Raw genomic sequence first — 27,708 nt, forward strand, 5'->3', positions numbered from 1 at the left:
CTGTGGCATATGTTAGTGCTATAAATAAAACGCCGTAACAAATATTGGTACTCAGTACACAGACACCCTGTACATTACCAAATGGAACACAGCCAAATGGAAGACAACAGGAGCAAGGCCAGAATTACACAGAGATAGAACAATGGTGGGGCGTGAAAATACTAAGACTAAACAGTGCGCTGTACCGTGGTAGCAACGCGTATTTAGGCCAAAACAGTAACATTGTTAAAAACAAAATGATTTAGCCTCTCTGATTTGTTGCTAAATGTTTTTAAAGAAATATTAACAGTGTCTTATATTGAAACACAATTATTTGGGCTGATGAGCCGAGCGTGAGTCTTGGTTCTGGGCATTTATGGGTAGGGATGGCCCATGGGCTTTGCGTTCTATATCCGAATATCCAGCACTGACAGAGTTACTGTGCCCTATTGAGATGGCACCTGAGGTCCAGCTGGCTCCCTGCTGTGCCATCTCTCTCCATAGCCATCAGGACATAGCCATGTGCCAGCTCTACATCCTCCCCACGCTGTGCCAACCAGCATCAAAGGCAAATGTAACTCTAATGCCAGCATCTGCCGCTGCTCCCAGTGAGGGGGCAGCTGATCTGATGTCTTGGCATCATCACTGGCGAGGTAGGGAGGACATTTGTTGATAACCTTGATGCCTCCTCTTTCTGTTTCAAACCCATCCAAGATCAGTGCCGGGTTTCTTCCTAAAAAGGCACTCTATACATTCCTAATTGTTCCCTATAAATCACACTTTCAGTAACTTGAACGATCCTTCCTGGCAAATTGTCACTAATTACCCTTAACCCCTTAAGGACTGGACTTTTTTTGCGATGTTGTACATTTGCGACCAGGCATCTTTTTGACACTTTTGTGGTGTTTGTGTTTAGCTGTAATTTTCCGCTCTCTCATTTACTGTTCCCATACAAATTATATATTGTTTTTTTCAGGACAAAAGGGGCTTTCTTTACATACCATTATTTATATAATCTCATCTAATTTAATTTAAAAAAAATGAAAAAATATGATGAAAAATTGAAAAAAATACACGTTTTTTGAATTTTATGTGAAAAATCTTTTACTCATCTACAAAAGCGAATGAAAAAAACTGCTAAATAGATTCAAAATGTTGTCCTGAGTTCAAAAATACCCAGTGTTTACATGCTTTTTGCTTTTTTTTTGCATGTTATAGGGCTATAAGTACAAGTAGGATATTGCGGTTTCAAAACATACATTTTTAAAATGTATCAATAGTGACATTGTAACACTGTTATCTGTCATAAATTGCTAAATAACACCCCACATGTACATATTTTTTTAAAAGTAGACAACCCAGGGTATTCAATATGGGGTATGTCCAGACTTTTTTAGTAGCCACTTAGTCGCAAACACTGGCCAAAGTTAGCGTTCATATTTGTTTGTGTGTGAAAAAAGTAAAAAACTAAATTGAACGCTAATTTTGGCCAGTGTTTGTGACTAAGTGGTTACTAAAAACGACTGGACTTACCCCATTTGCAATACCTTGGGTTGTCTTCTTTTGCAAATGGTATGCCATCATGGGGGTAATTCTCATTCCTGGGCTACCATATGCTCTCAAAGGCAACGTAACCAACCTGGCCATTTTCAATGTAAAAATATTTGACCTATATATTTGACCCTGTAACTTTCAAAAACGCTATAAAACCTGTACATGGGGGGTCCTGTTCTACTCAGGAGACTTTGCTGAACACAAATATTAGTGTTTCAAAACTGGAAAATGTATCACAACAATTATATCATCAGTAAAAGTGCTGTTTGTGTGTGAAAAATGCAAAAAAAGTCACTTTCACTGACAATATCATCGCTGTGATATGTTTTACTGTTTTGAATCACTAATATTTGTGTTCAGCGAAGTCTCCCGAGTAAAACAGTACCCCCCATGTACATGTTTTAGGGTGTCGTAGAACGTTACAGGGTAAAATACAGTGATATCAAATTAAATTCTCTGGTCTTTCGGCCTGGGTTGGCAGGCAGGTCCCTTAAATTGCAATCAATAAAATAACTTAATTATGTAAAAATATTACCTAAATACGCACGTAGAATTTAAATATATATGCATATTTATATATTTGAAGTCTACGTGTATATTTATATAATTATTTATGTAATTTTGTATATCGACATATGAATAGTTCGCATTCTTTTTATTTATTTAAATATACATAGATATATATACAATTTCATTCTAAGTGTATTTTGATATAAATATATATATATTAATATCAAAATACAGTTAGAATAAAATTTCGTATAGATATATAATTTTTTTTTCAATTTTTTATTATTATTTTTAATTTTTTTAATTTAATTTAAATTATTTATTATTCGTATTTTATAATAATATATATATACAATATATATAGTTATTATATATATTATATATATACGTGTGCAAATTAATTATAAGTGTATTTTTATATTAATATATGTACATATTAATATAAAAATACACTTAGCATGACATTATATATATGATATATAGACATATATTATATAGGTATAATATATGTCTATATATCATATATATACACATATATAATAATATATTTTTTTTTATTAACTATAACTTTAATTTTTTTTTTTATTTTACAGTTGCAGGGAGACTGCCTGTCAGCACAGACAGTCCCCCTGCAGGCAGAGTCTAGGACACCTATTGTGACCATGTGGTCGCCCTGTTGGGCGATCACATGGCCCCAGGGGTCCTAAACCGCCATGGGGAGACTGTCTGGGCTGCAGGCAGTCTCCCCACAACGGGAGCACCGCCGATCGCCGCCGGGGGAACGACGGCGATCGGGTAAGTACATTTTAAATTTAGGACGGTTCAGGACCGTCGTCGGTCGGCAATGCAAAAATGCCGATGACGGTCCTGAACCGTCCTGCGTCGTTAAGGGGTTAAAACGGTGTCTTCTTGACAACATGCTTCTTTTATTATGATTTGTGCTTAGCTAGTATGGAATTTTATTTTTAATTCCCAAAGCCGCAAAGAGTAGCCATCATGTTTTATTTTAGGTGGCGTACCTTTTGTGATAACATTGACTGTAATATTGTCTATAATTATATATCAAACAATCACAAATAATCTAACGGCACACACTCTATAATATAATCACTACATTTCTATGTGTCATTTCTGTTTAACACAAATCCAATGTTTTGGGTTCTATGTGTACAAATACCTTGTTGTGGGTTCTACATGTTCCACGTTCTTTCTCTCCCACGGTTATTAACAAAATTGTGTTTTGTAAAGAATTCAAAGTGGACTTTAAATTTATGCCCAAAATAGCGGACTTAAAAGTGAGCTGATTTGGAGAATTTTCCAATTCAATTACTTTGGCCTGAAATGAAAAATTAACCTTGAATAACAGACAATTCATACATTATTAGGTATGAATCACAACCATAGAAATTAAGTACGCAAAAGACTAATATAAACAGGGAAGACGGATGCATGTCACCTAAAAGATTGATTAAATGGGACAAAATGTTTGTAAAAAAAACAACAAACGATAAAGAAGTCGGACAACTCCCACAAATCTCATTCCACATCCATACAACCAATGCAGTCTTTTAAAATCCTGACACCGACATTTAAATGTCGAAAACGTCTTGGCTTTCATCGATAACAATAAGTATCTGTCATAACCAAGACGCGCACTATCAATCATCACATATTCAATTTTTTAAATCAATAAGATAAAGGTAGCCGTGTTATCGGCTAAAAGCTGTAATATCCATCAATCTTCTCTGAATATATTTTCAATGTGACCAAATCCAGGATGACAGCCAAATTATTATTATTTTTTTCTCTCTCTCTCGTACAGTTTTTGTGTATTATATTACGGCTGGAGAATAACAATTTGGGCAGCAACCTGGTGCGGTCTGCGGAAGGTGTTCCAGCTGTGATGAATAATTAATCAGGATAGATTGGCGCTGCACACCGCTGAGATATAACTGTGATGACCGTTCAAACCCGACTCATAGGAACACTTCAGTTCAGTCTGACGAGGCCCATTATTCCTTACCTAATGGAAATGTGTCACTTTATCTACCTTCCAGGAGATTTAAAGAACAGATAATATACAATTTTTAGAAGGAAAGTCCAACAAAGTCTGCGTCTAGTACTCTTCAGAACAAATGAAAAGGAAAGCGTAGGGTGTACTCACACATAACGTTAAGGAATACGTTGTCAGAAGCGAGGACCACTTTCTCACGCGTGGCTCTGTCGTAAATTCCAACGTGGCATTCGTAAGGTCCGTTATCAGAAATGCGGACTTCGGGAAGCCTAATGAAAATAAAAATACAAAAAAATGTCAACTACTGAGACATGTACATAATTAAAATCCATTTTACCGCGGTGGTTTATTACTATAAAGTTAATTATGGTAAACAAAATAATAAAAAATACTCCAACGTGCAGGCTGCATTTTTTTTTTCTCTTTTAGGCAAAATATTTTGTGGATTAAAAAAAAATCACCATTTATTGGAGTTAGTCCAAACTGTTAAAGTATGTACTGAAACTGACTAAAAATAAAGCATAGCCAGTATCTCTATATATTTTTTTTATATATAAAATGAACGCCATCATAGCGTGAGTCTTCTAATGACGGTACAGGTTGTGAAAGTGTTTTTTTTTACTTGTAGTGCTTGTGTTTTTTCAGATGTAACTAATTTTAGAAGTCCTTAAAAGGCGTAAAATAAACCAATAAACCAAAACTCAGATTAAACTGTAAAAACAATCACATGAAATGGAATGAGTTGAATATAAATCTGGTTGTGAAAAGGACGTTTTCACAAAAAAATAGGTTTGTTCACTAAACTGAGAATCCCAATACAATGTGAATACTGTACAATTAAGCTGAAGAATTGTTTAACAATCTGTTGACCTAAATTTTGCAATATAGCTTTCCTTTCACAGCCATTTGCTTTAGTGAATAAATCGTTGAGTTAGCCCGAAATAATTGTGCGTTAGCTCATAACACGGGATTGGCCAAAGCAGATCTCTAACTTTTGAAGAGCTATATCTAACTTGATTTAAAGGGACACTGTAGTCACCAGAACAAGTACAGCTTATTGCATTTGTTCCGGTGAGTAGAATAATTTCCTTCAGGCTTTTTGCTGTAAACAGAGAAATGACAGTGTTTACATTACAGCCTAGTGATACCTCCACTGGCCACTCCTTAGATGGCTGCTAGAGGTGCTTCCTGGGGCAGTGCTGCACAGTGTGACTGACATTCATTGTATCCACCCTCTGCATTGAGACACTGAACTTTCCTCATAGAGATGCAGTGATTCAATTCATCTCTATGAGGAGATGCTGATTGGCCAGGGCTGTGTTTGACTTGTGCTGGCTCTGCCCCTGATCTGCCTCCTTGACAGTCTCAGTCAATCCTATGGGGAAGCAATGTGATTGGATCAGGCTACCACTTCTGATGTCAGCAGACAGAGGCAGTTCACAGGCAGATCAGGGTCAGAGGTAGAAGCTGCAGACTTAAATACACATAAGATTTTACTATATTTAGGGTTGCAAGAGTGGGCCATGGGGGCTAGATGGTGGTTTTAACACTATAGGGTCAGTAATATATGTTTGTGTTCTTGACCCTATAGTGTTCCTTTAATGTCCTTCAGGTTGCAAAGCATCATGGCGCATGCAGTTCTACAATATGAAGGGGTCTATCTTTTGGCATCGTGGTCCGCAATGTATCTCAGTGTTCTATAACAGAGCTGTGTATGCAGCCAATGGGAGGATAGCAGAAGACACAGCTGAACTCTGATTGGCTGTGCACAATTCCACTAGTCCTGCTATTAATACAGAATGTCTTTCAGGCAGTTTAAACAGGACACACAGTATTTGATGTGCTGGTTTTATAAGGTGACAGGTAGCGGTTCTTTTAGCTGTGTTTTGTTTCATGTTTTTATTATTCTGGAACTCGTTCTGAGTCCATGCATTATTCACAGACGTATCTTAAAGTTTAATCACATCCTTTAGTCTTTCTAACAGTTTGCGCTAAGGGGAACGTCCCGGTTCATTATCTGCTATATGTACTCAGGTGCCTCTTCAAAGCTTTGTATCTGGCTGAAAATCTCACAGTCTGTCCTGACACATCGGCACAAAGCAAAGTAAAAGGAAAGAGAGGATATCGGAAACTGGAAACTCGCTCACGCAGCTTTCTCACCGAGCTGAATCTTAAATCATCTACAGCTCACCTACTGCTCAACGGATTGGATAGAAATTAAAATGGCTTGCTCCTGCCTAGATACAATTAGAATCCCCAAATTCCACGCATCACGCCATAAGAAACCCTTCAGTACACGTGCAAAATAAAATGTCTACTGAAAAAATAAATATTTCCAACCTCATACGCCTGGTAATAAGTAATATTAGATAAATGGCTCAGCATCAGCCTGGTGAACCAATAAATAACACAGTCAAAGGTTTTACATTATTAACCAGTATGATTCAGTCACTAAAGAGGTCATTTAAAGGGACACTGTAGTCACCAAAACAACTGTAGCTTAATGAAGTGGTTATGGTGTATAGATCATGCTTCGCAGAGCCAAAGGTCTAAATCCCAAAAGTTCACTTTTAGAGCTTGTGCTCTGGAATGGCCTGTCTAAAAAACCAACAGATTACAGGTGACATCACAAGATTTACTGTTTCCATGAATTGAACAAGGAAGGAGGATTTATAGTCTCACAGGGAGATTTTGAAACAAGGAGAAATGTCACTCATTAGCCAATGATAAACCATCACATTGTGGCAGTTACTAAGCCCAAGCAATGTGGCACACAAACTGACCGCTCTCCGTATCATTAAATCGCCGCTATCCTGGGTCCCTAGTTTTCTTGGCACTCAAGTGGTTAGCAGTGTCCGGTCTAATAAACAGCGTATTCTCCATCAAACCGCTTAGAACCTTATTGAATATTTTCCTTGAGCAGCAGAATAAGTCAGGTTCGACCAAAGCCTAGAATTGATCGAAATCTGACTACTCAGCCAATACGGGAGCAATCAGCCACTTCCGTGCCTGTAAATCGAACAAAACCTTTCACTCTGTAGCTGCTGTTGTGTAGCTGTTTCTGTCTATAAATATATTGTCTTTCCTGCCTTCCAGACATACTTGTAACGTTCCTGTGTGTCAGGCCATTGACATGCTTATAAGCTCCGTTACCGAGTGCCCTGTCTGAACCCTTTTCAGACAGCGGCGAGCAGAGAAGGATTCAGGCGGTATCTGTGGCATGGCGGACTGACCCGGTGTGCCCCACTTATTGAGACGCTGGCTGTGATCTATGCAGTCTGCTATCCTAAAGTAGATTAGGAGCATGGGCCGTGCATTGACTTCACGAATTGAGGAGTATTGATCAGGGGTCGGTAAGCAGCTACCGCTCAGGATTCACATAACAACAGCCCGAGACGGAGATGTTTTCAGCGGCAATAGGGCAAAATCAATAAACTATTAATAACTTCACAGGGCCAGGCAGATTGCTGTGTAATGCAGTTTAGCTGCTTGAGTTTACCAACACTGACAGCTTCTCAGAAGGGTAAGTAATTGTGTTATGGAGGGGAAGTTGACATGCCGCGTCAGAGCAGCCCGTGCCAGGGGGAGACTAATGTAAGAAGCTGATGGGGGGATTAAATCCCATAGAAATCAGCTGTTACACCCGTCTGCAAAAACCCGGGCCTAATACCAGCCTGCTGCCAACCCGTGACCACGCGGAATTAACCCTTCACATGCTAGAGCAATGCTAGACTACAACACCTACGATTCCCTGCTAGCCATGCATGCAATGGATTCCAATCCCTAGCAGGGCTTTATTTACTAAGCAGTGAAGACTGCAGGGAGATTGCAACATGTAGACCAACAGGAATGCTTGGAATCATTCTTAAACGTGGCTATTTTTCTAGTTAGGCAATTCAATTTTGTGATTCCGTGCTCGGGTATCACTTTTTTCCAATCTAGGGAATAACCCTCACAGATTCAGGATCTTATTGGCCCCACGTCACTGACATTTCAGCCACGCAAAGTACAGACACAGAAAAAAAGACTCCTAAAATCTGTATTAATATAATAATTGTAACAACGTATAGCAATTCTGGAGCTGGTTTCTAAGAACTATTCAGTTACCATGGAAACCAATAGAATGTTACTGCCGATTAGTCCAGTTTTAGAACATTGCTACAGAGTTTCCTCTTAAGTGACCATTGGCAGTTTAAGTCATAAGGAAGTGATGATATTTTTATATCGCTATTGACATGGGATTTCCCCCCAGCCTATGCAGCTACAGTAATTCTATCTAACAATGTGTAATCTGTGTAATCTGTGTCCGTCATTGCATTTTACCTCTTATATAATCCGTTTTAACCCACTCCCATTGCCCTGGAGCCGGTTGGAGCAGGGTACTCATCAAGTCCTCCTCCTGTTTGACTGAATTTGCTTTGTTTTTCATCATTTCATTGTTTGTTTTATTTAGCGTTTGTCAAGTTTGTTGCTGCGTCTGTAAATGGTAATAACAATAAAACAAAACGTTTGGCTTTTTTTTTTATTTAACTTTCTGATTTCTAAATAGAGTTTGTGATAGGCTGAAAACCGGTCATTCTTCCATGACCATCACTTTATTAGTAATAACTGATTGAAAGCCCCCACTAGTGGGATTCATATATTTTTACAATGATTGCGAAGCTGACTGTGTTGGAGCATGCGCAGGATACCAGAATATTACGGCACAATTGCCGAACTGAGAAAATTCCCATCACCTCCTTTCATTTGGGCTATTTTGGAGGATAATTCGAAATTCCCTTCCTGACATATCCCACTTTGGTGAATAACTCTGCATGCAGTCATTATTGCCATGTGCTCCCTAATAATTGAACGCTCAGTGATTAAATCTGATATCCCAGATCGGCTTTGTATTATCACAGGAAGCGAATTGGGTCGCTGCAGGAGCCATCAGAAGGCGGATTTGGGTTACCTTTTTAATGCAATAACTATACAATGCATGGTGGAGTGTCCCTTCAATATCTCCTATTGTACGGCTATTGTTGTCGCTAATGGGTTTAATGTAGCAATCCATTATACGGGACTGTGACTGCTGTGACTTTTAGTATTGCTATGAATATGCATAGCTGCCCGTAATATTTATATACACAGCTCTGTTTACTCTCCTTACATCCTAACGGTGCATTGAGGGCCATTAACTTTCAGACGGAGCAGTTTGATATAAGATGCTCTGCAGACTTTTTCGCCAGCTCGTTAGTGCTGAAAGAGATGAATGTTTGAAGCGCAGTTTGTTCGCAGCCAGGGTTGCCCTATCGTTTGGATCTTCTCGAGCTGCTGTGCCGCGCCATCTCCGCTACCCAGTGGGCTCTCAATGGGCGCCCATTGAAGTGGAATCATTGAGTCTGACAATCGGTCACATTGCACTGAGAGGTAAAGAAGCTTTGTGGTTGCAATGGGAGGAATTAGAATTTTCTTTTCCAAAAAAAAATAAAAGCTGCACACTGGCACAATGAATCAGAGATGTCTTCTTTTTGGCTCGCACCACCCGACAGTAGAAAAAACACCCGATTTCAAGACAGAAGGAACTGCTGAGTCTGACCTGATGGGAGTCTTCCAGGGACAAGGCTTTCTAGGACAGTACTAAAGCCATTTCCAGCTTGGCTTGATAAATACATCGCCAGCACTGATGGATTAGGGGCACAGTGTGCCCAGATAACTCAATAATTTGTGTCAGCCTGAATTGATCAGAGTTTAAAGTAAACTTGTCATCACTGCAAAGACAAAACAAACGAAAGCAAAAAAAAGTTTTGTGAGGAATGACCGAGCCAGCCAGAAGCGTGAGCCATCTGCTGTAAATTCCCCGGCCAATGCCGTTACAGAGGGCCGGTTCCAGGTCTATACACTATGCGTTAACCAAGATTATCATTTTCAGCGCGTTTTATTCTCTCTGCATAATCACTAGACACTCAAAGGACATAGATTTTTTATTTAGTGTGCACAAAAATATTGAAATAAAGTGTCTATTTACTATGCAATTATTTCTCCATTTCTCTTTATATATTTATATATATATACTGTGCGATCAGCGTTTTCACAAGATCTGCAAATCGTTTTCCACTAATATTGCAGCTCTATGTATTTTGATTAACCAGAAACCCATTAGGAATCCTGGACTCAGTAGGATTGGGTTTATTTCCATATTATATAATAAATATGAAATGGCCCCTTGCTTTAATCCTGCTTCACCCTGAGGGAAGGCAATCCGGGCTGGGATATCGGGATTCAAAGTGACGTTTTTAAGGTTAGCCTGGAATTGGATGACGTAATTCCTATTAGAAATTAGTGAAACTGAAATATCAGTAAAATGTTTATATTTCCGATCCGTTATCTAAATCTGTACCATTATAATAACGTATCGTTTTTTTTTTCTCACCCTGACCTTCTGTTATTTTTCCACAGATCCCATTGCTGCTGTGTTTTCCTACTGCGTCACAACAGAGGTTTCGCCAATATGCATATAAGAGATTAGATCTGCAGCTGTGCTTGATGTCAGCTGTTATCCAAATTAAATGACACTCCAAGCACCATAACCACTACAGCAGGCTATAGTGGCTATAGCCCTAGGAATGCCTTGGCACAGCTGAAGGTCATAACGGGAGAGCCAGGGCACTGTAGTGGTTATGGTGCTTGGAGGGGTCCTTTAAGTCACAGATGGTGATACTCCTCTATCTCAATCTTTTAACAGGACGCATTAAAAAAATGAAAAAAAATATATAACACAGAGAGAGAGAGAGACGGAATAAGGAATGGAGAGCGATACAAAAATGGATAGATGATCGACAGACAGACAAATAGCTAGACAAAGGTAGATAGATGATAGACAGACAGACAGACAGACAGACAGATAGATAGATAGATAGAATTAGCACACTAACAACCTGCTGACCTGCTCCATAAAACGTTAATGCAATATACAATGTTTTTGTTTATTTCTACAGATTCGTGAAAGATCATTGCAGTGATAGATTGGCCATACAAGGCTCCATTGGTGGGATACGTGTGGGGAATCTCCCCTGACATGTACGGGTGTGATGCTGCTAATGGAACCCGCAGTATTACGGCAGAGAGTGGCACCAAAATGAATGCTTATCATAACATATGTCAAGTGTCTACAGTCTACAGCCTTAAACTCCCCGTTCCTCCCACGTGTAACCAAAGGGAATTAATTGCTGTGTTTTCCGAAGCTGATGCATTAACTAAACACGCACTTTACCAAACCTTTTCTTTATTTTCATTATAATCTGATTTTATTTTGTATTTATTGCAGTTGCAGAGGAAGAATTTTAGGAAGGTTCCACTTGTGAGGATGGGTCCAAAGGATTGGAACCACTACACTGGTGGAACAACACCTTGGTGGACACTCCAGGGGTGTCCTGGGGCTTAACCCCTAATAGTACAAATAGAAAAAGATACTCAAAAAGCTGGAGTGATCCAGACTGGCTGAGTATAGTACTGGAAAAGATAATAACTGAGTGAATAGATAGATAGATAACCATACAATATGGGTACTGAGTAATCCAAATTAAGTAGATAAATAGGTATTAGCTACACCTAGTGTATTCCTGCCTTAATGGCTCACCTCCAAATAGATCCAGTGATACCTTGGTACCTACTCGCTCCAGAAATTCCCACTGGGTACTGACTTTATTAGACAATTAGGTACGGTCAAGTCCAGTGGCTAGAGCGTGTGGAATAGGTGTCTGTCAGGCAGCTGACATAGGTATCTGGAAAGGGTCACTGAAAAAGTCTGGGTAATAGTTAGTGCCGAGTGGTAGCTGATTAACTCTACTATACACCACACCTATTGTAGTATGGTTGTAAGTGACTGGTTAAATCAGATGCCTGTGCCGGCGTCAGGGGTGGCAAGCAGCTTCACCACTGTAGATCAACCATTAGCATCTAGGTATACATATAACACTAGAGATAACTGCTAAATAACTGTGACATTACTCTTATAGTAGTCACAAGATCTACTGAGATGTGTACTGCCTGCTTGTCAAGATAACCCCATAGTACTTGAGAAAAAATCCTCTCCAGACTATAATAAGTAAAAACTAAAAAACTGTGACCCAACAAGAAGAGGTGAAAGAAATAGTTAGAGTGACTATATGTGCAGAACCATACTTAGGATGTTGGTTGCCTGCACATATCGATAGATAGCCCTAGTGAAAAGAAATAGTGAGTGAAAATGAGCCCATAGAGCCCGACGCGCGTTTCGGTGCTTACTTAGATGCACCTTCGTCAGGGGCTTTTTTACTTATTATAGTCTGGAGAGGATTTTTCCTCAAGTACTATGAGGTTATCTTGACAAGCAGGCAGTACACATCTCAGTAGATCTTGTGACTACTATAAGAGTAATGTCACAGTTATTTAGCAGTTATCTCTAGTGTTATATGTATACCTAGATGCTAATGGTTGATCTACAGTGGTGAAGCTGCTTGCCACCCCTGACGCCGGCACAGGCATCTGATTTAACCAGTCACTTACAACCATACTACAATAGGTGTGGTGTATAGTAGAGTTAATCAGCTACCACTCGGCACTAACTATTACCCAGACTTTTTCAGTGACCCTTTCCAGATACCTATGTCAGCTGCCTGACAGACACCTATTCCACACGCTCTAGCCACTGGACTTGACCGTACCTAATTGTCTAATAAAGTCAGTACCCAGTGGGAATTTCTGGAGCGAGTAGGTACCAAGGTATCACTGGATCTATTTGGAGGTGAGCCATTAAGGCAGGAATACACTAGGTGTAGCTAATACCTATTTATCTACTTAATTTGGATTACTCAGTACACATATTGTATGGTTATCTATCTATCTATCTATTCACTCAGTTATTATCTTTTCCAGTACTATACTCAGCCAGTCTGGATCACTCCAGCTTTTTGAGTATCTTTTTCTAGAGGAAGAATTTTGACTGTAATTTGAAATGATCACAGCTCGGTTGCTGTAGCCTGTTTGTTTATAGTGTATCTAAATACAGCCATATAATGTAGGATAAGATCCACATGATACAATGTCCTGAGCCCAAGGGCTTACAATCTATCAGTGCAATGAGTGATTTTCAGGAGAAGCAGAACGTGATTTCATTAACACATACTTGTACAATGCTTCATGGATTTGGCGATAGATATGGAGGCGAAAATCAAACTTGTACTAAACGTTATCTTTTAAACTTTTTTTAATATTTATTGGAAAAACACTTTTTTTTTAGCTAGAGATTTTTTGTCATATATGATAACAATACACTGAATTGAACTAGACAATTAAAGTGCAGATAAACATAACTCAACTGAAGTAACGTATCAGTATGTATCAATCACCCGGGTCGGCCAATGTGAGGCGATAACAGCTGCACTGCCAATGATTGTGAGGTGGTTTTGAGTTTTAAAAATGTTAAAGGAAAAAGACTGCGTAATATAGCCTCTTCATGTAATATTTATAACATAGAAACATAGAATGTGATGGCAGATAAGAACCATTCGGCCCATCTAGTCTGCCCAAATACCTGTACGTCAATACTGCTTCTCAGTTCCTCTCTTGGGTTAACCTTGCTCTGTGGATTCAGCCATCTTTAAAAATACACTTTTTGAAATGGTTCGTGCCAGGATGTGCCAGGTACTCTAACTGCAGTCTTTAGTTTTACTAATCTGTCAGATTCACAAAACAGAGCTTTAAATCTGAGCTTCCCAACGTTTCATAATGTTAATGAAATAACCAGTATTGATATACCCGGTAAATATATCTTAAAGTGACACTATAGTCATCAGAACAACTACAGCTTATTGCATTTGTTCTGGTGAGTAGAATCATTCCCTTCAGGCTTTTTGCTGTAAACACTGTCTTTTCAGAGAAAATGCAGTGTTTACATTACAGCCTAGGGATAACTTCACTGACCACTCCTCAGATGGCTGCTAGAGGTGCTTCCTGGTGAAGTGCTGCACATTCAGTGACTGACATTCAGTGTTTCCATCCTCTGCATTAAGACGCTGAACTTTCCTCATAGAGATGCATTGATTCCATTAATCTCTATGATGAGATGCTGATTGGCCAGGGCTGTGTTTGAATCATGCTGGCTCTGCCTCTTTGTCAGTCTCAGCCAATCCTATGGGGAAGCACTGTGATTGGATCAAGCTACCACTTCTGCTGATGTCAGCAGGCAGTGGGCAGGTCTAAAGGAAACAGAGACAATGCATGCAGCTGCAGACTTGAATACCAGTAAGATTGTACTATATTTAGGGAGGCAAGAGAGAGACAGGAGGGCCAGATGGTGGTTTTGACACTATGGGGTCAGAAATATATGTTTGTGTCCCTGACCCTATAGTGCTCCTTTAATATATTCATTGACTATTACATTCAGAAAATGCATAATGGTAAAATGCGGATACGATATTGCCTCCATCTGTTCGTCTGAGAAGATCAGCTCAGGCAATCTAAAAGTTGGAAGGTGTATAAAAACTTTTAGGTAATTATACAACCCCCACCCTATGTGGCACCCCTCAATCTTTTATTGTGTGTTTTTGTTTTGTTTTACATTTCTGCCTTTGCTTTTGTTGCAGGGTACATTTAGTGCCGTCTGCCGCCAACAGCAGTAATTTGCTCTGTACTCTGTCTCGTTGCTATTGTCTGAATAGTGTAATATATTTATTTCCATGCGAGTGTGCACACCGAGCCCGTCCGCAAAGACATTCACATCTTTAAATGATTATTATGGATACATTTACAATAGCTTGTTATGCTGAAAATAACAGGAATTTGTTGGGAATTTTGGTTTTAATATACATGATTACAGTTATATAATTAAAAAAGGACTAAAGTCCATGAAATTCAACAGTTCACATCTCCTCGTTGCTGTTGTTCAACCAAAAGAAAATGAAAACCTCAAATAGAAGCGATTTTCAACTGTTTACCAAAAAGGAAAAAAAAATGTTTCTTTGCTCCAAAGTGGCAAAATGATTGCCCTTGGTTAACGCTTGCTGTTAAAAACCCTGACTATTTAATGAACGTTTTTTTTTCTAATGCACAGCCCTACAGTGGTTATGGTGCCAAGTATCCACTGGTAAAATCCCATTGTATGTAGCCAAACCATTTTCAAACAATTTGACACTTATCTGGACCCCACAGGCACTCATGGTCCCTCTCTCTTTCCCTGTCATATAAGCAATACCATTTCTGGATAGCTTGGAATAGAATTTATTGACACTCTCAACCAATGAATTAAGTGCAAATATGAATAAAAATTATATATCTATTGCAGAAACAGAACTTCCACTTCAGCTATGTCAGAAAAAGTAGTCAAACTGTGAGTACCTAGGTAATTGTCAAATTGAGACTAGTTTGACTCCATACCTTGCGATGGCACCAGGGGTCTTCAGGCACTTTTACCACTACAACGCTGTACACTGTATCCATTAAAAAGATATATAGCAAATGTGATAACTCATTCTCTCTAGGCAGAAAATGATGCATCTTTATTGAGATAACTTTAAATAATCCTGTCCTCTGCAGTAGGTGAAATCTCCTTTTTTCAAGTCTCCAAAGAGGGCACCATGTCCGACCTAGAGCTCTGATGTACAGATAGAAAATTTCAGGTGACAGAAATACTTTTAAAGGGGTGTGACAAGTGGAAAAAGAACCTTGCCGTGCAGCTGACTGCTTGCACTTTGTTGAGGTTCCAGAATAATGTCAGATTTGAAATTGATGCCAAAAAACTAATTAACAAACTGATTATTAACGGGATAAATAATTAAAAGATGTTTTGGCAGGTAGATTTATCATGCAACAGCCAGGCTAACTGACATAATACCATATGGCATTTTTACCTAGAGATTATTTTCTTTTTTTTGCGTGTCAATACATTTTTACTCAAAAATAACAGGGTGTTCCAACTGTTTGCAACACATACATCGTTGGAGAATGACACAGCCATAGCCTATGGCTACTATTCCTCATTTATAATTAAAACTGCCTTGAATTGCTCAGAGATTGAGTTATAGGGAAACAGAAGTAAGGGCACGGTGCCCAATAACTTATCTCATTTTTTTTCAAAGGCAGAATGTGAAATATTTTTACCATCTAACCTCAACGGGAGTTTTTTTTGCCATCACCCAAACCACTTAGCTCTCCCCTACGCACATAAACTTAAATCATCTTTCAATTTTACGGTTCTATTTTGTTAAACTACATTTAAAGATTCATCATAAAATAGAATGAAATAAAGAATGCTAATGTAATGTATAAATGGAAAAAGATGTCTGAATCTATGAATTTCATCAATTTCAAGGCAGAAAAAATGTCTGATGTCACTCATATCCATGAGTCTGAACCGGATGGCCTAAAATCAGTGCTACTTGTTAATTTCGCAGTCAGTGAGAAAGACGAGTTTTAGTGTTTGTGTCAACATATACACTGATCAGCCACAACATTAAAACCACCTGCCTAATAACGTGTAGGTCCCCCTCGTGCTGCCAAAACAGCTCTGACGTGTTGAGGCATGGACTCCACAAGACCTGTGAACGTGTATCTGGCACCGAGACATTAGCAGCAGATACTTTAAGCACTTCAAGTTGCGAGGTGAGGACTCCATGGGTGGGATATGTTGTTCCAGAACATCCCACAGGTGCTCAATCAGCTTCAAAGCTGGAGAGCTAGCACACTCCCTGGTGTGATGATGGTACCATCACAGCTGTAGGGATGGGTATCTCATGTGTTGCTATAACTCCAATGGGAAGGATAACAGCATTTACATTGTTAACTGTGAGAAAAGCTCAGATAGTGAGTGTGTTCAATGCAGTGACGGGACACATTTCATTTTTACAATAGTAAATTTCCAGGAAAAGGCCACGTGCTAAGCACAGAAAAAAACAAACAAACAAAAAACAACATTTTCTTTCACTACGGTTTTACACCTCTGTTAACTGATCGTCAGTTATGGAATTTGGAGAAAGTGTTTACTTTTCAGCTATGCTCCTGGAATATATTATTGATTACCGCAATAACGCAAGCTTCCTTTCCTCATCTTTACAAAGCCAAGACAACCCACACGCATTCCTCATTTATTGCATAGCATCGCATTTGGGGGATTATCTTGTGTTTCAGGAAGGGAGCTATGTGTGCTGTTTGTCAGCATGGTTTATAGAACATTTATATTCTTTATAATTCCTCGATTATTTTATCTCATACGGCATCCTTTCAGTCGCCCCCAGCCCTTATCTCACCTCCCCCTTTTTTCTACCCTTGTCTCATTTTTCCTCACCCTCTTTTTCCTCTATCTATCTCTCTCATCTCAGCTTCACGCTATCGCTCCCTATAGCAGAACATCTGTAATCTGAGCTTTAAAACTGTGCGGTTTAGATGCAATTTATCCAGGATTCTGACGGCCGCTCTAAATATGTGTCTTGCTCAGTTATTCCAACAGAGATGGAATAACCTCCAGCTAAAGCTTTAGAAGCCAGTATTTAACAGAATGTTACTCATTCCGTGACACCGTTTAATGTAAGGCAGTTTGACCACTGTCCGGCCAAGACTTCCCTCTTAACTCCCACAACGTCTGGCAAACCCGTTATAGTTACATTCCGTTTCCAGCAAGATTACTGCCAAAATCAATAATATAATATAAAAAGGCACCTTCAGAGGACTAAACTGTTGTCCAGGATGCTCTTGGAATATCGCACTTCTGTACCCCTTTCTTTAACAGATTTCCTTTCAACAGATACATCTTGGTGCCTACAACTGCGAGAAGAATGGACAACTTTTCTAGAGAATTTATATTAGAGGCCAAGAATGACCTTGTGCCCCACGTTGCCCACCTCCCAGCATGATTTATCTAACGTGCTATGTGTAGGGTCAATGACAGCTCCATTCATTGAGTTATCAACAGACCTTCTTTTATCGTACGCCCCATGTATTTTTGGTTCGTTTATATAAATTAAATTGTTGCGGTATCCTGACCTACGCATCACATTTTCCACTGGTGAGAAGAAGATCATACAATTTGCTCCACATTCCCACAGGAAACATTGTAACATTTGGATTGGTTACATGGATTAAGATGCTTCCTGATGTGATAGCTCACTACTGAAACGGCAAATCAGAGGATTTGAAGCAAATGAGGACATTTTAAAGGGGAATAATTTGTATTTACTTTTAGTATTTTTAATGCATTATCTTCATATTACCTTAAAGGTGTATAATTTGTCATAATGTGAATGTATGGAGTTATTTTGTTTATCAATTACTTTTTGAGTATTTAAGCAAACTATCTATCTCAATGGATTCAATACCAACATCATGTACAAAACCAGTGACAATGGCTTTCCACATGGTCCCAAAGCAGCCACCAAGGCCTATTTGGGCTGTTCCACTGGGAGTAGATATCACCGGCTCATGGAGTTAGGCACATTGTTTTCTAACTGCAGTTATGGACTGGACGCTGATTGGGGAGGTTTAAAGGATTGTCCGTGGTTTTGACCTCTGAGCTTTTCCGCATTTCTGTGCTAATATTGTATATTTAATGCTAGGGCATGGGTTAATCAACTTAAAAAAATGTTTTTACGCTGAGTGGAAGAATAGCGCCAGGAGACTCCAGACACTATAACCACTTCAATGAGATGGAGCAGTTGCTTACAGTGTTCATTTTGAGGAATCTTTTAATAGTGAGCAGCAATATGAGTGTTTGTTACTGTAAACAGCAGCTGCTGGATGCGTTGGGTACCACTCATCTGAAAGCAGTTTTAGTATCTATTTATTTCGCCTGACGTCCTATCTCACAGAGACGTTCTCAGACATCACACTAAACACAACTAAATAATAATTCCAGACATTGGACCATATATGAAATGCAATGTTACAGGTACGTTTCCATCAGCCACACATAACGTATCATCCAGGCTCAGTCATCTCTTCTGAGTTGAGTGAAAACACCTTCTCGGAGAGAAAAGTGGTGGGTGGGTGTATCTGTTAACCCCACCTATGTACTAAAATGTGAATATAGGTTTTATCATAACATGGGAAAATTGAGAGGAAATCTATCTATGAACTTGCATGTACATAAACTCAAATTACCACATTTTCGCTGCTGGCTAGTCTGAAGAGCTCACACTTAATATTCAACATTCGTCAAGGAGCAGAAAAAGTATCTGTAACGTTTCCATAACACATCTCATGCTGCTATTTTGTTCTATAAATTCCATGTCTCAAAAGTATAAAGATCTCTATTTTTTGGATAAATGCAGTGATGTTAGCATTCGATTGTTGTATAAATAGGAATTAGCTGTCGGAAAGGCCTGTAGTGTGGTCTACAGGTCATACAGGCAGCCAAGGGGTCAGTGACCCTTTAACAGCAATACACGTGACCCCAATTATTTGCTATTTTAGAAGCATTGGTTACAGATTTGTTCTGCATGACCTGTAACCACCTTATACTCTGTTTTCTGTTCCCTGACAAGAGACCTCTTTACACTCCAGTTAAGACGGACAATAGGAGGCAATTTATAGGACGAATGGTACGTGCGCACAGCGGTATCAAACAGCTGGTGTTAGGGAACCTAATTCTATTGTCCTTTAAAGTAGGATGTCCCTGGATAATGTGCACTGAGTAATGATCCGTAGCCGGTAGCAGTCAGAGAGCTGGCTCTGGTCATTTTATTGGCAATGTGTGGGTTATTGGAGATCAATCAGGTCAAAGAAACATTGCGTGGTTCATTTTCTAAACTGTGATTCATGGAGAAATGACCAGGGCCTTTTACATTTTAACCCAGGATACCCAAGCTGCAAAAAATAACAGAGCTGAATTTTTTTCCTCCAGTTCAGCTATTTTGGGTTACAACCATCAAAATGTATTTATCACTTTTCCTTAGTCTGAAGTTTAATGAATAAGTCAACAAATGTATAAAATAAAAACACAAGTAATACGCAATTGGACATTTAGAAGCAGTAGATATAGTTTTCAATGCTACTGACTTCCAAGTGGATGCAAGCTATGGTCTCTCACGGTGGATATTAGATTGTAAGCTTATTTGAGCAGGGACTCTTTCACTTTTTGGTGAGAGAGGAGAGAACAGAATTTGGTATCTCCTAAATGCTCTTTATTCCCAGAGGTGTGAGAAGTTGTTTGATTTTAAAATATGAGAATGCTAGAACAATGTAAATACCGGTAGTTAAGCCTTACTTAAAGGACCACTCTAGTGCCAGGAAAACATACTTGTTTTCCTGGCACTAGAGTGCCCTGAGGGTGCCCCCACCCTCAGGGACCCCCTCCCGCCCGGCTCTGGAAAGGGGAAAAGGGGTAAAACTTACCTTTTTCCAGCGCTGGGCAGGGAGATCTCTGCCTCCGATCCCCATCTGTTCCGCTCCGTCGGCTAAATGCGCACGCGCGGCAAGAGCTGCGCGCGCATTCAGCCGGTCTCATAGGAAAGCATTTACAATGCTTTCCTATGGACGCTTGCATGCTCTCACTGTGATTTTCACAGTGAGAATCACGCAAGCGCCTCTGGCTGCTGTCAATGAGACAGCCACTAGAGGATTTGGGGGAAGGCTTAACCCATTAATAAACATAGCAGTTTCTCTGAAACTGCTATGTTTATAAAAAAAAATGGGTTAACCCTAGCTGGACCTGGCACCCAGACCACTTCATTAAGCTTAAGTGGTCTGGGTGCCTAGAGTGGTCCTTTAATGACTGGTGATTCATTGAAGGGACACTCAAAGTTTCACCTATACTGATACAGAGCTGGAGTGAACCCCTATACTGATACAGGGCTGGAGTGAACCCCTATACTGATACAGAGCTGGAGTGAACCCCTATACTGATACAGAGCTGGAGTGAACCCCTATACTGATACAGGGCTGGAGTGAACCCCTATACTGATACAGAGCTGGAGTGAACCCCTATACTGATACAGAGCTGGAGTGAACCCCTATACTGATACAGGGCTAGAGTGAACCCCTATACTGATACAGAGCTGGAGTGAACCCCTATACTGATACAGGGCTAGAGTGAACCCCTATACTGATACAGAGGTGGAGTGAACCCCTATACTGATACAGGGCTAGAGTGAACCCCTATACTGATACAGAGCTGGAGTGAACCCCTATACTAATACAGAGCTGGAGTGAACCCCTATACTGATACAGAGCTGGAGTGAACCCCTATACTGATACAGAGCTGGAATGAACCCCTATACTGATACAGGGCTAGAGTGAACCCCTATACTGATACAGGGCTAGAGTGAACCCCTATACTGATACAGAGCTGGAGTGAACCCCTATACTGATACAGGGCTAGAGTGAACCCCTATACTGATACAGGGCTAGAGTGAACCCCTATACTGATACAGAGCTGGAATGAACCCCTATACTGATACAGAGCTGGAATGAACCCCTATACTAATACAGAGGTGGAGTGAACCTCAATACTGATACAGAGGTGGGTGAACACCTAGTTAAATTAATAACCTGCTGGGAACTATGTGTGGGTTCTACCTGTCTTACAGCACAGCTGGCAAACACAGAATGTTCCCTAATACGTTATTCTGTTTTACTTCTTTAAACGTGGGCATTTAGCTCTTCATATTGCCCTGAGAAGTGAAAAGTAAGAGATCATTGCTTTAACATGCTTTAATTGCGGTCTTTTCCTTTACACACCTGGCTCCAGTGAGTAAGCAAAGCGAGAATGGAGAGTCTAATTCCTCTAATTACTACAACATCAAGAGATAATGGCCACGCAGGGGACCGGCTGCTCAAAGGCAGAACAAGACAATGGGGCACACCACGATCATTCCCCCAAAATGCCACATTACTGTCTCCTGCCTGGAGGCCGTAACGACACAAAGCAAAGCCATTTATTGCTTCTAGCTGGGGGAGATGGAAGTGGTCGCAGTTCACATTTTCTTTGTGATCCAGCCAATTCCTCCATCTCATTTTCCTGCAGACGGAAGCATCGCACAATCTCTGTTCTCCTCTTAGTGCAATTAACTTTGTTTTTAGCTACCGTAACTAAAATCAATGAGACCCCCTCCTTCCATTTATCCCTCAGCATCAAGGAAACATCACTTTTATTTGGGAGTTTGATGGATAGATTTCTGCATTTACAGGGCTCGTCCACCAAAGCAACTTCAATTCAATACTTCTGTCAGCTGTTAAGATGCAAAGAAATATCAATTTTTTTACAATTAATAACATATTCTGTATCATCTTTGCAGTCGATAAAACTCCTATAAAGCTAAATATATAATTAGGAACATGAATTAACCCTCATTACGTGTAAATAACTACTACAAGGGATCATTCCTTAATCCCAAATTCTGATTACTTAAAAGGACACTATAGGGTCAAGAACACAACCATGTATTCCTGACCCTAGTGTTAAACCCATCATTTAGGTGGCTTGCCCCCCCCCCCCCCCCCACTTCCCCTTAAAAGTTAGTAAAACGCACCCCTTGGTGACATAATCAGAATTGCAGATTTTTAGCCAATCCATAGCATTGGATTGGCTGAAATCGGCAAGGTGCGGGCCAAACACCATTGTGGACAATCAGCACCTCCTCAAAGAGATGCATTGAATCAATGCATCTCTATGAGGATAATTCAGCGTCCCCATGCAGAGTGTGGAGACGCTGAATGGCAGTGCTGCCTACTGTGCAGCCCTGAGCCAGCAACCACCTCCAGCGGCCATCTTGTCTCTGAAAAAGACAGTGTTTACATGAAAATGCCTGAAGGCAATGATTATACTCACCAGAATAACTTCATTAAGCTGTAGTTGTTCTGGTGACTATAGTGTCCCTTTAAATGGACACTAAACTCAAGAGGCAGCAATTGCCCAGAGCACCTGCCTTGCTAAGACTCTTCATTGAGCTGCATTGGGAAGTTTGTGATTGGATAGCCAGAGAAAGTCTCGGCGGGGTTAGAAGGGGAGGGCTTGCAAAGGCTACAGAGAAGAAAACTGCAGCGTATGCAACCTGGTTTTAGATATGCCCAAAGAAAAAATACATAAATAAATTAGGGATCGACCGATATTGATTTTTTAGAGCCGATACCGATACCGATATCCTGTGAACTTTCAGGCCGATAGCCGATATAATTTGCCGATATTCTGTACATTTACCATTTTGGAAAATAAAAAACTATTTCTAAAGGTAAATGCACAAAATATACATGCCACGTGTAGTGGATGCAGTGTGTTTAGACAGGGGAGTTGTGTATGTGTGTGTAGTGGATGCAGTGTTTGTGCAGTGTGTGTGTAGTGGATGCAGTGTGTGTTTGTATAGGGTGTGTGTATATAATGCAGTGTGTGTTTGTATAGTGTGTGTGTATATAATGCAGTGTGTGTGTATATAATGTAGTGTGTGTTTGTATAGTGTGTGTATATAATGCAGTGTGTGTTTGTATAGTGTGTGTGTATATAATTCAGTGTGTGTGTATAGTGTGTGTGTGTGTATATAATGCAGTGTGTGTGTATAATTCAGTGTGTTTGTATATAATGCAGTGTGTGTTTGTATAGTGTGTGTGTATATAATTCAGTGTGTTTGTGTAGTGTGTGTGTGTATATATAATGCAGTGTGTGTTTGTATAGTGTGTGTGTGTGTAAAAAAAACAGTGTGTTTGTGTAGTGTGCATTATATATACACACACTATACAAACACACTGCATTATATATACACACACACTGCATTATATATACACACACTATACAAACACACTGAATTATATACACAGTGTGTTTGTGTAGTGTATGTGTATAATAATAGTGTGTGTGTGAGGGGCATTTTTTATTAAAAACATTTTTTTAAATTTTTATATTAAATTATATTTTTTTTTAATATATTTAATTATGATTATTATTTATTTATTGTTGTCCCCCCTCCCTGCTTGTTGCCTTGCCAGGGAGGGGGGATAGGTTAATTCCTGGTGGTCCAGTGGCATTGGCTTAGCTGGGGAGGGGCCGTCAGAGCTGGCCGCGGGTCTCGCGAGATTTACACTGGGGAGCTGGAGGAGCTGCTGGGAGGTGAGTAAACGCTTGCTGCCCGCCCCCCCAGGACCGCCGGGCTTGTAATGAGCCTGGCGGTCCTGGGAGGTATTATCGGCAATATCGGTATCCCTATTGGCCGATACCGATATTGCCGAAAATACCGAATATCGGCCGATTATATCGGTAAAACCGATAATCGGTCGATCCCTAAAATAAATGCATGAATGTTTTTATTTGTAGTATATCTACAACACAGTGATATCTATTTATTTAATTATTTTACTTTTGTATTTTATTTTGGGCAGTGGAGTCCTTTTGGTATTTACAGGTCAAGTTAATTCGACGTGGCAGGTGGGCTTACATCTAATGGCCATTGGAGTAACTAGATAACCTCCATTTATTTAAATATGCATAGGGATTTGGGAAGTGTGCAGGTAACTCTTTTTTTCTTTGGTTTTATTGTATGTATTAGGGCTGATGTGAGCTATGGTTGTTCCTGCCGCACAGGAGTAGTGGGAGTATGAGTGCAGGACTTATTTCTGTTTATTTGCAAGTTAATTCTAATCTCTAGTCATGTGATGCTGCAACTCTTCTTCTGGCATAGGAAAACATTCTGTACACATACTGCACACTGACACATGCATTCACACACACACATTCTCACATCCACGCACTCACGCACAAACATACACATAAATACAATCACACACACACATACACTTACACATAAATACAATCACACACACACACAAACTCACACACAAACATACACATAAATACAATCACAAACACACACACACAAACATACACTTACACATAAATACAATCACAAACACACACACACACAAACACACACAAAAACATACACTTACACATAAATACAATCACAAACACACACATCCATGCATTCATACACCCATGCATGCACACCTAACCACAAATACGTACATTTACACACACATGTTGTCACACAGATTGTAACAGTATCAGTTAGGTGACAAGCCTTTAGCATGCACAGGCCCCATATTTGTTTTGTGTGCGGCTGAGCGATATAATGCTCTTAAACGCAATGGAGAAATCTCAAAATGGGTAGTGCAGTAATGATTCATGCTACTTGGAAATACGCACTTATGCCAACGTCTTCTACTGAAGTCAGAATGTCTCTGCAAGTTTAATGGACTTCTCTTAGTGAGTGAAAATGTGCACATGTGGTGCCGTTAACACAGCTGTGATGTTTAGATTTTAAAGCCAAGTAATTTAACGTAAAACACGGAGGATGAGTGGACAGTTTTCCCATTAAAATGCTACAATCTTTCTTCTTGTCCTTGACAGTTAATTGCAGCAGATTGTGGTGGAGAGAGCTCAGGATAGTCATTATCGTGGCTAGTTACTAAGGAGAAACTGTTTGTTTTCCGAAAGTTTAGGGTTAATGCCAGATCATCAGCTAAGGCAGCCGGAAGGTTTTGCAAATGTTCCTGAAACATTAAAAGCTGAGCTGTGTTTCTCATGCATCAACGTCTCCCAGTCGTAAAATTAGGGGAAAACTAGCATCTGATTCCTAAAAAGTCCATTATTTCTAACCGATGGGTTTTGGTTTTGAAATAACCGGCTATTAGTTCAGATAAACAACAAGGCTAAAATTGGACAAAGTCACCATTCCCTCACACACGTCTAGAACAGAGTTACCATGAAATTATAAAATACTAAACTTCTGTGTATGGGGGTGACGATGTTACATTGTCTCTTCAAAACATGCATTGGCAGCAAGTACAGGACTATCCACTTAGAGAAGCTGAGACAGTATCAACGCACTGACATCAAGTAGAGTACTACAGTATTGCCGAGAGTAACTGAGACAGTATCAGTGATTAACTAGCAGGAGGTTCAGTACTACCGAGAGTAACTGAGACAGTATCAGTGATTAACTAGCAGGAGGTTCAGTACTACCGAGAGTAACGGAGACAGTATCAGTGATTAACTAGCAGGAGGTTCAGTACTAGCGAGAGTAACTGAGACAGTATCAGTGATTAACTAGCAGTAGGTTCAGTACTACCGAGAGTAACGGAGACAGTATCAGTGATTAACTAGCAGAAGGTTCAGTACTACCGAGAGTAACTGAGACAGTATCAGTGATTAACTAGCAGGAGGTTCAGTACTACCGAGAGTAACTGAGACAGTATCAGTGATTAACTAGCAGGAGATTCAGTACTACCGAGAGTAACTGAGACAGTATCAGTGATTAACTAGCAGGAGGTTCAGTACTACCGAGAGTAACTGAGACAGTATCAGTGATTAACTAGTAGGAGGTTCAGTACTACCGAGAGTAACTGAGACAGTATCAGTGATTAACTAGTAGGAGGTTCAGTACTACCGAGAGTAACTGAGACAGTATCAGTGATTAACTAGCAGAAGGTTCAGTACTACCGAGAGTAACGGAGACAGTATCAGTGATTAACTAGCAGAAGGTTCAGTACTACCGAGAGTAACTGAGACAGTATCAGTGATTAACTAGCAGGAGGTTTAGTACTACCGAGAGTAACTGAGACAGTATCAGTGATTAACTAGCAGAAGGCTCAGTACTACCGAGAGTAACGGAGACAGTATCAGTGATTAACTGGCAGAAGGTTCAGTACTACCGAGAGTAACTGAGACAGTATCAGTGATTAACTAGCAGTAGGTTCAGTACTACCGAGAGTAACGGAGACAGTATCAGTGATTAACTAGCAGTATGTTCAGTACTACCGAGAGTAACTGAGACAGTATCAGTGATTAACTAGCAGAAGGTTCAGTACTACAGAGAGTAACGGAGACAGTATCAGTGATTAACTAGCAGGAGGTTCAGTACTACCGAGAGTAACTGAGACAGTATCAGTGATTAACTAGCAGTATGTTCAGTACTACCGAGAGTAACGGAGACAGTATCAGTGATTAACTAGCAGAAGTTTCAGTACTACCGAGAGTAACTGAGACAGTATCAGTGATGAACTAGCAGTATGTTCAGTACTACCGAGAGTAACGGAGACAGTATCAGTGATTAACTAGCAGAAGGTTCAGTACTACCGAGAGTAACTGAGACAGTATCAGTGATTAACTAGCAGTATGTTCAGTACTACCGAGAGTAACTGAGACAGTATCAGTGATTAACTAGCAGTATGTTCAGTACTACCGAGAGTAACGGAGACAGTATCAGTGATTAACTAGCAGAAGGTTCAGTACTACCGAGAGTAACGGAGACAGTATCAGTGATTAACTAGCAGAAGGTTCAGTACTACCGAGAGTAACTGAGACAGTATCAGTGATTAACTAGCAGGAGGTTCAGTACTACCGAGAGTAACGGAGACAGTATCAGTGATTAACTAGCAGTATGTTCAGTACTACCGAGAGTAACTGAGACAGTATCAGTGATTAACTAGCAGAAGGTTCAGTACTACCGAGAGTAACGGAGACAGTATCAGTGATTAACTAGCAGAAGGTTCAGTACTACCGAGAGTAACTGAGACAGTATCAGTGATTAACTAGCAGGAGGTTCAGTACTACCGAGAGTAACTGAGACAGTATCAGTGATTAACTAGCAGAAGGTTCAGTACTACCGAGAGTAACTGAGACAGTATCAGTGATTAACTAGCAGAAGGTTCAGTACTAC

The 27,708-nt window shown here is 39.9% G+C and overlaps 1 protein-coding gene across 1 annotated transcript in view; it reads right to left on the bottom strand.

Moving 5' to 3' along the window:
- IGSF21 (immunoglobin superfamily member 21) overlaps positions 1–27,708 on the bottom strand; it is a 404,960-nt gene that overhangs the window by 230,211 nt on the left and 147,041 nt on the right. The window contains exon 4 of the mRNA XM_063436808.1: positions 4,208–4,326. Coding sequence (XP_063292878.1) covers positions 4,208–4,326 — 119 coding nt within the window. The remainder of the gene's footprint in view (positions 1–4,207; positions 4,327–27,708) is intronic.

The sequence above is a fragment of the Pelobates fuscus genome, chromosome 11 (assembly GCF_036172605.1).
Source record: "Pelobates fuscus isolate aPelFus1 chromosome 11, aPelFus1.pri, whole genome shotgun sequence".
Taxonomy (NCBI): domain Eukaryota; kingdom Metazoa; phylum Chordata; class Amphibia; order Anura; family Pelobatidae; genus Pelobates; species Pelobates fuscus.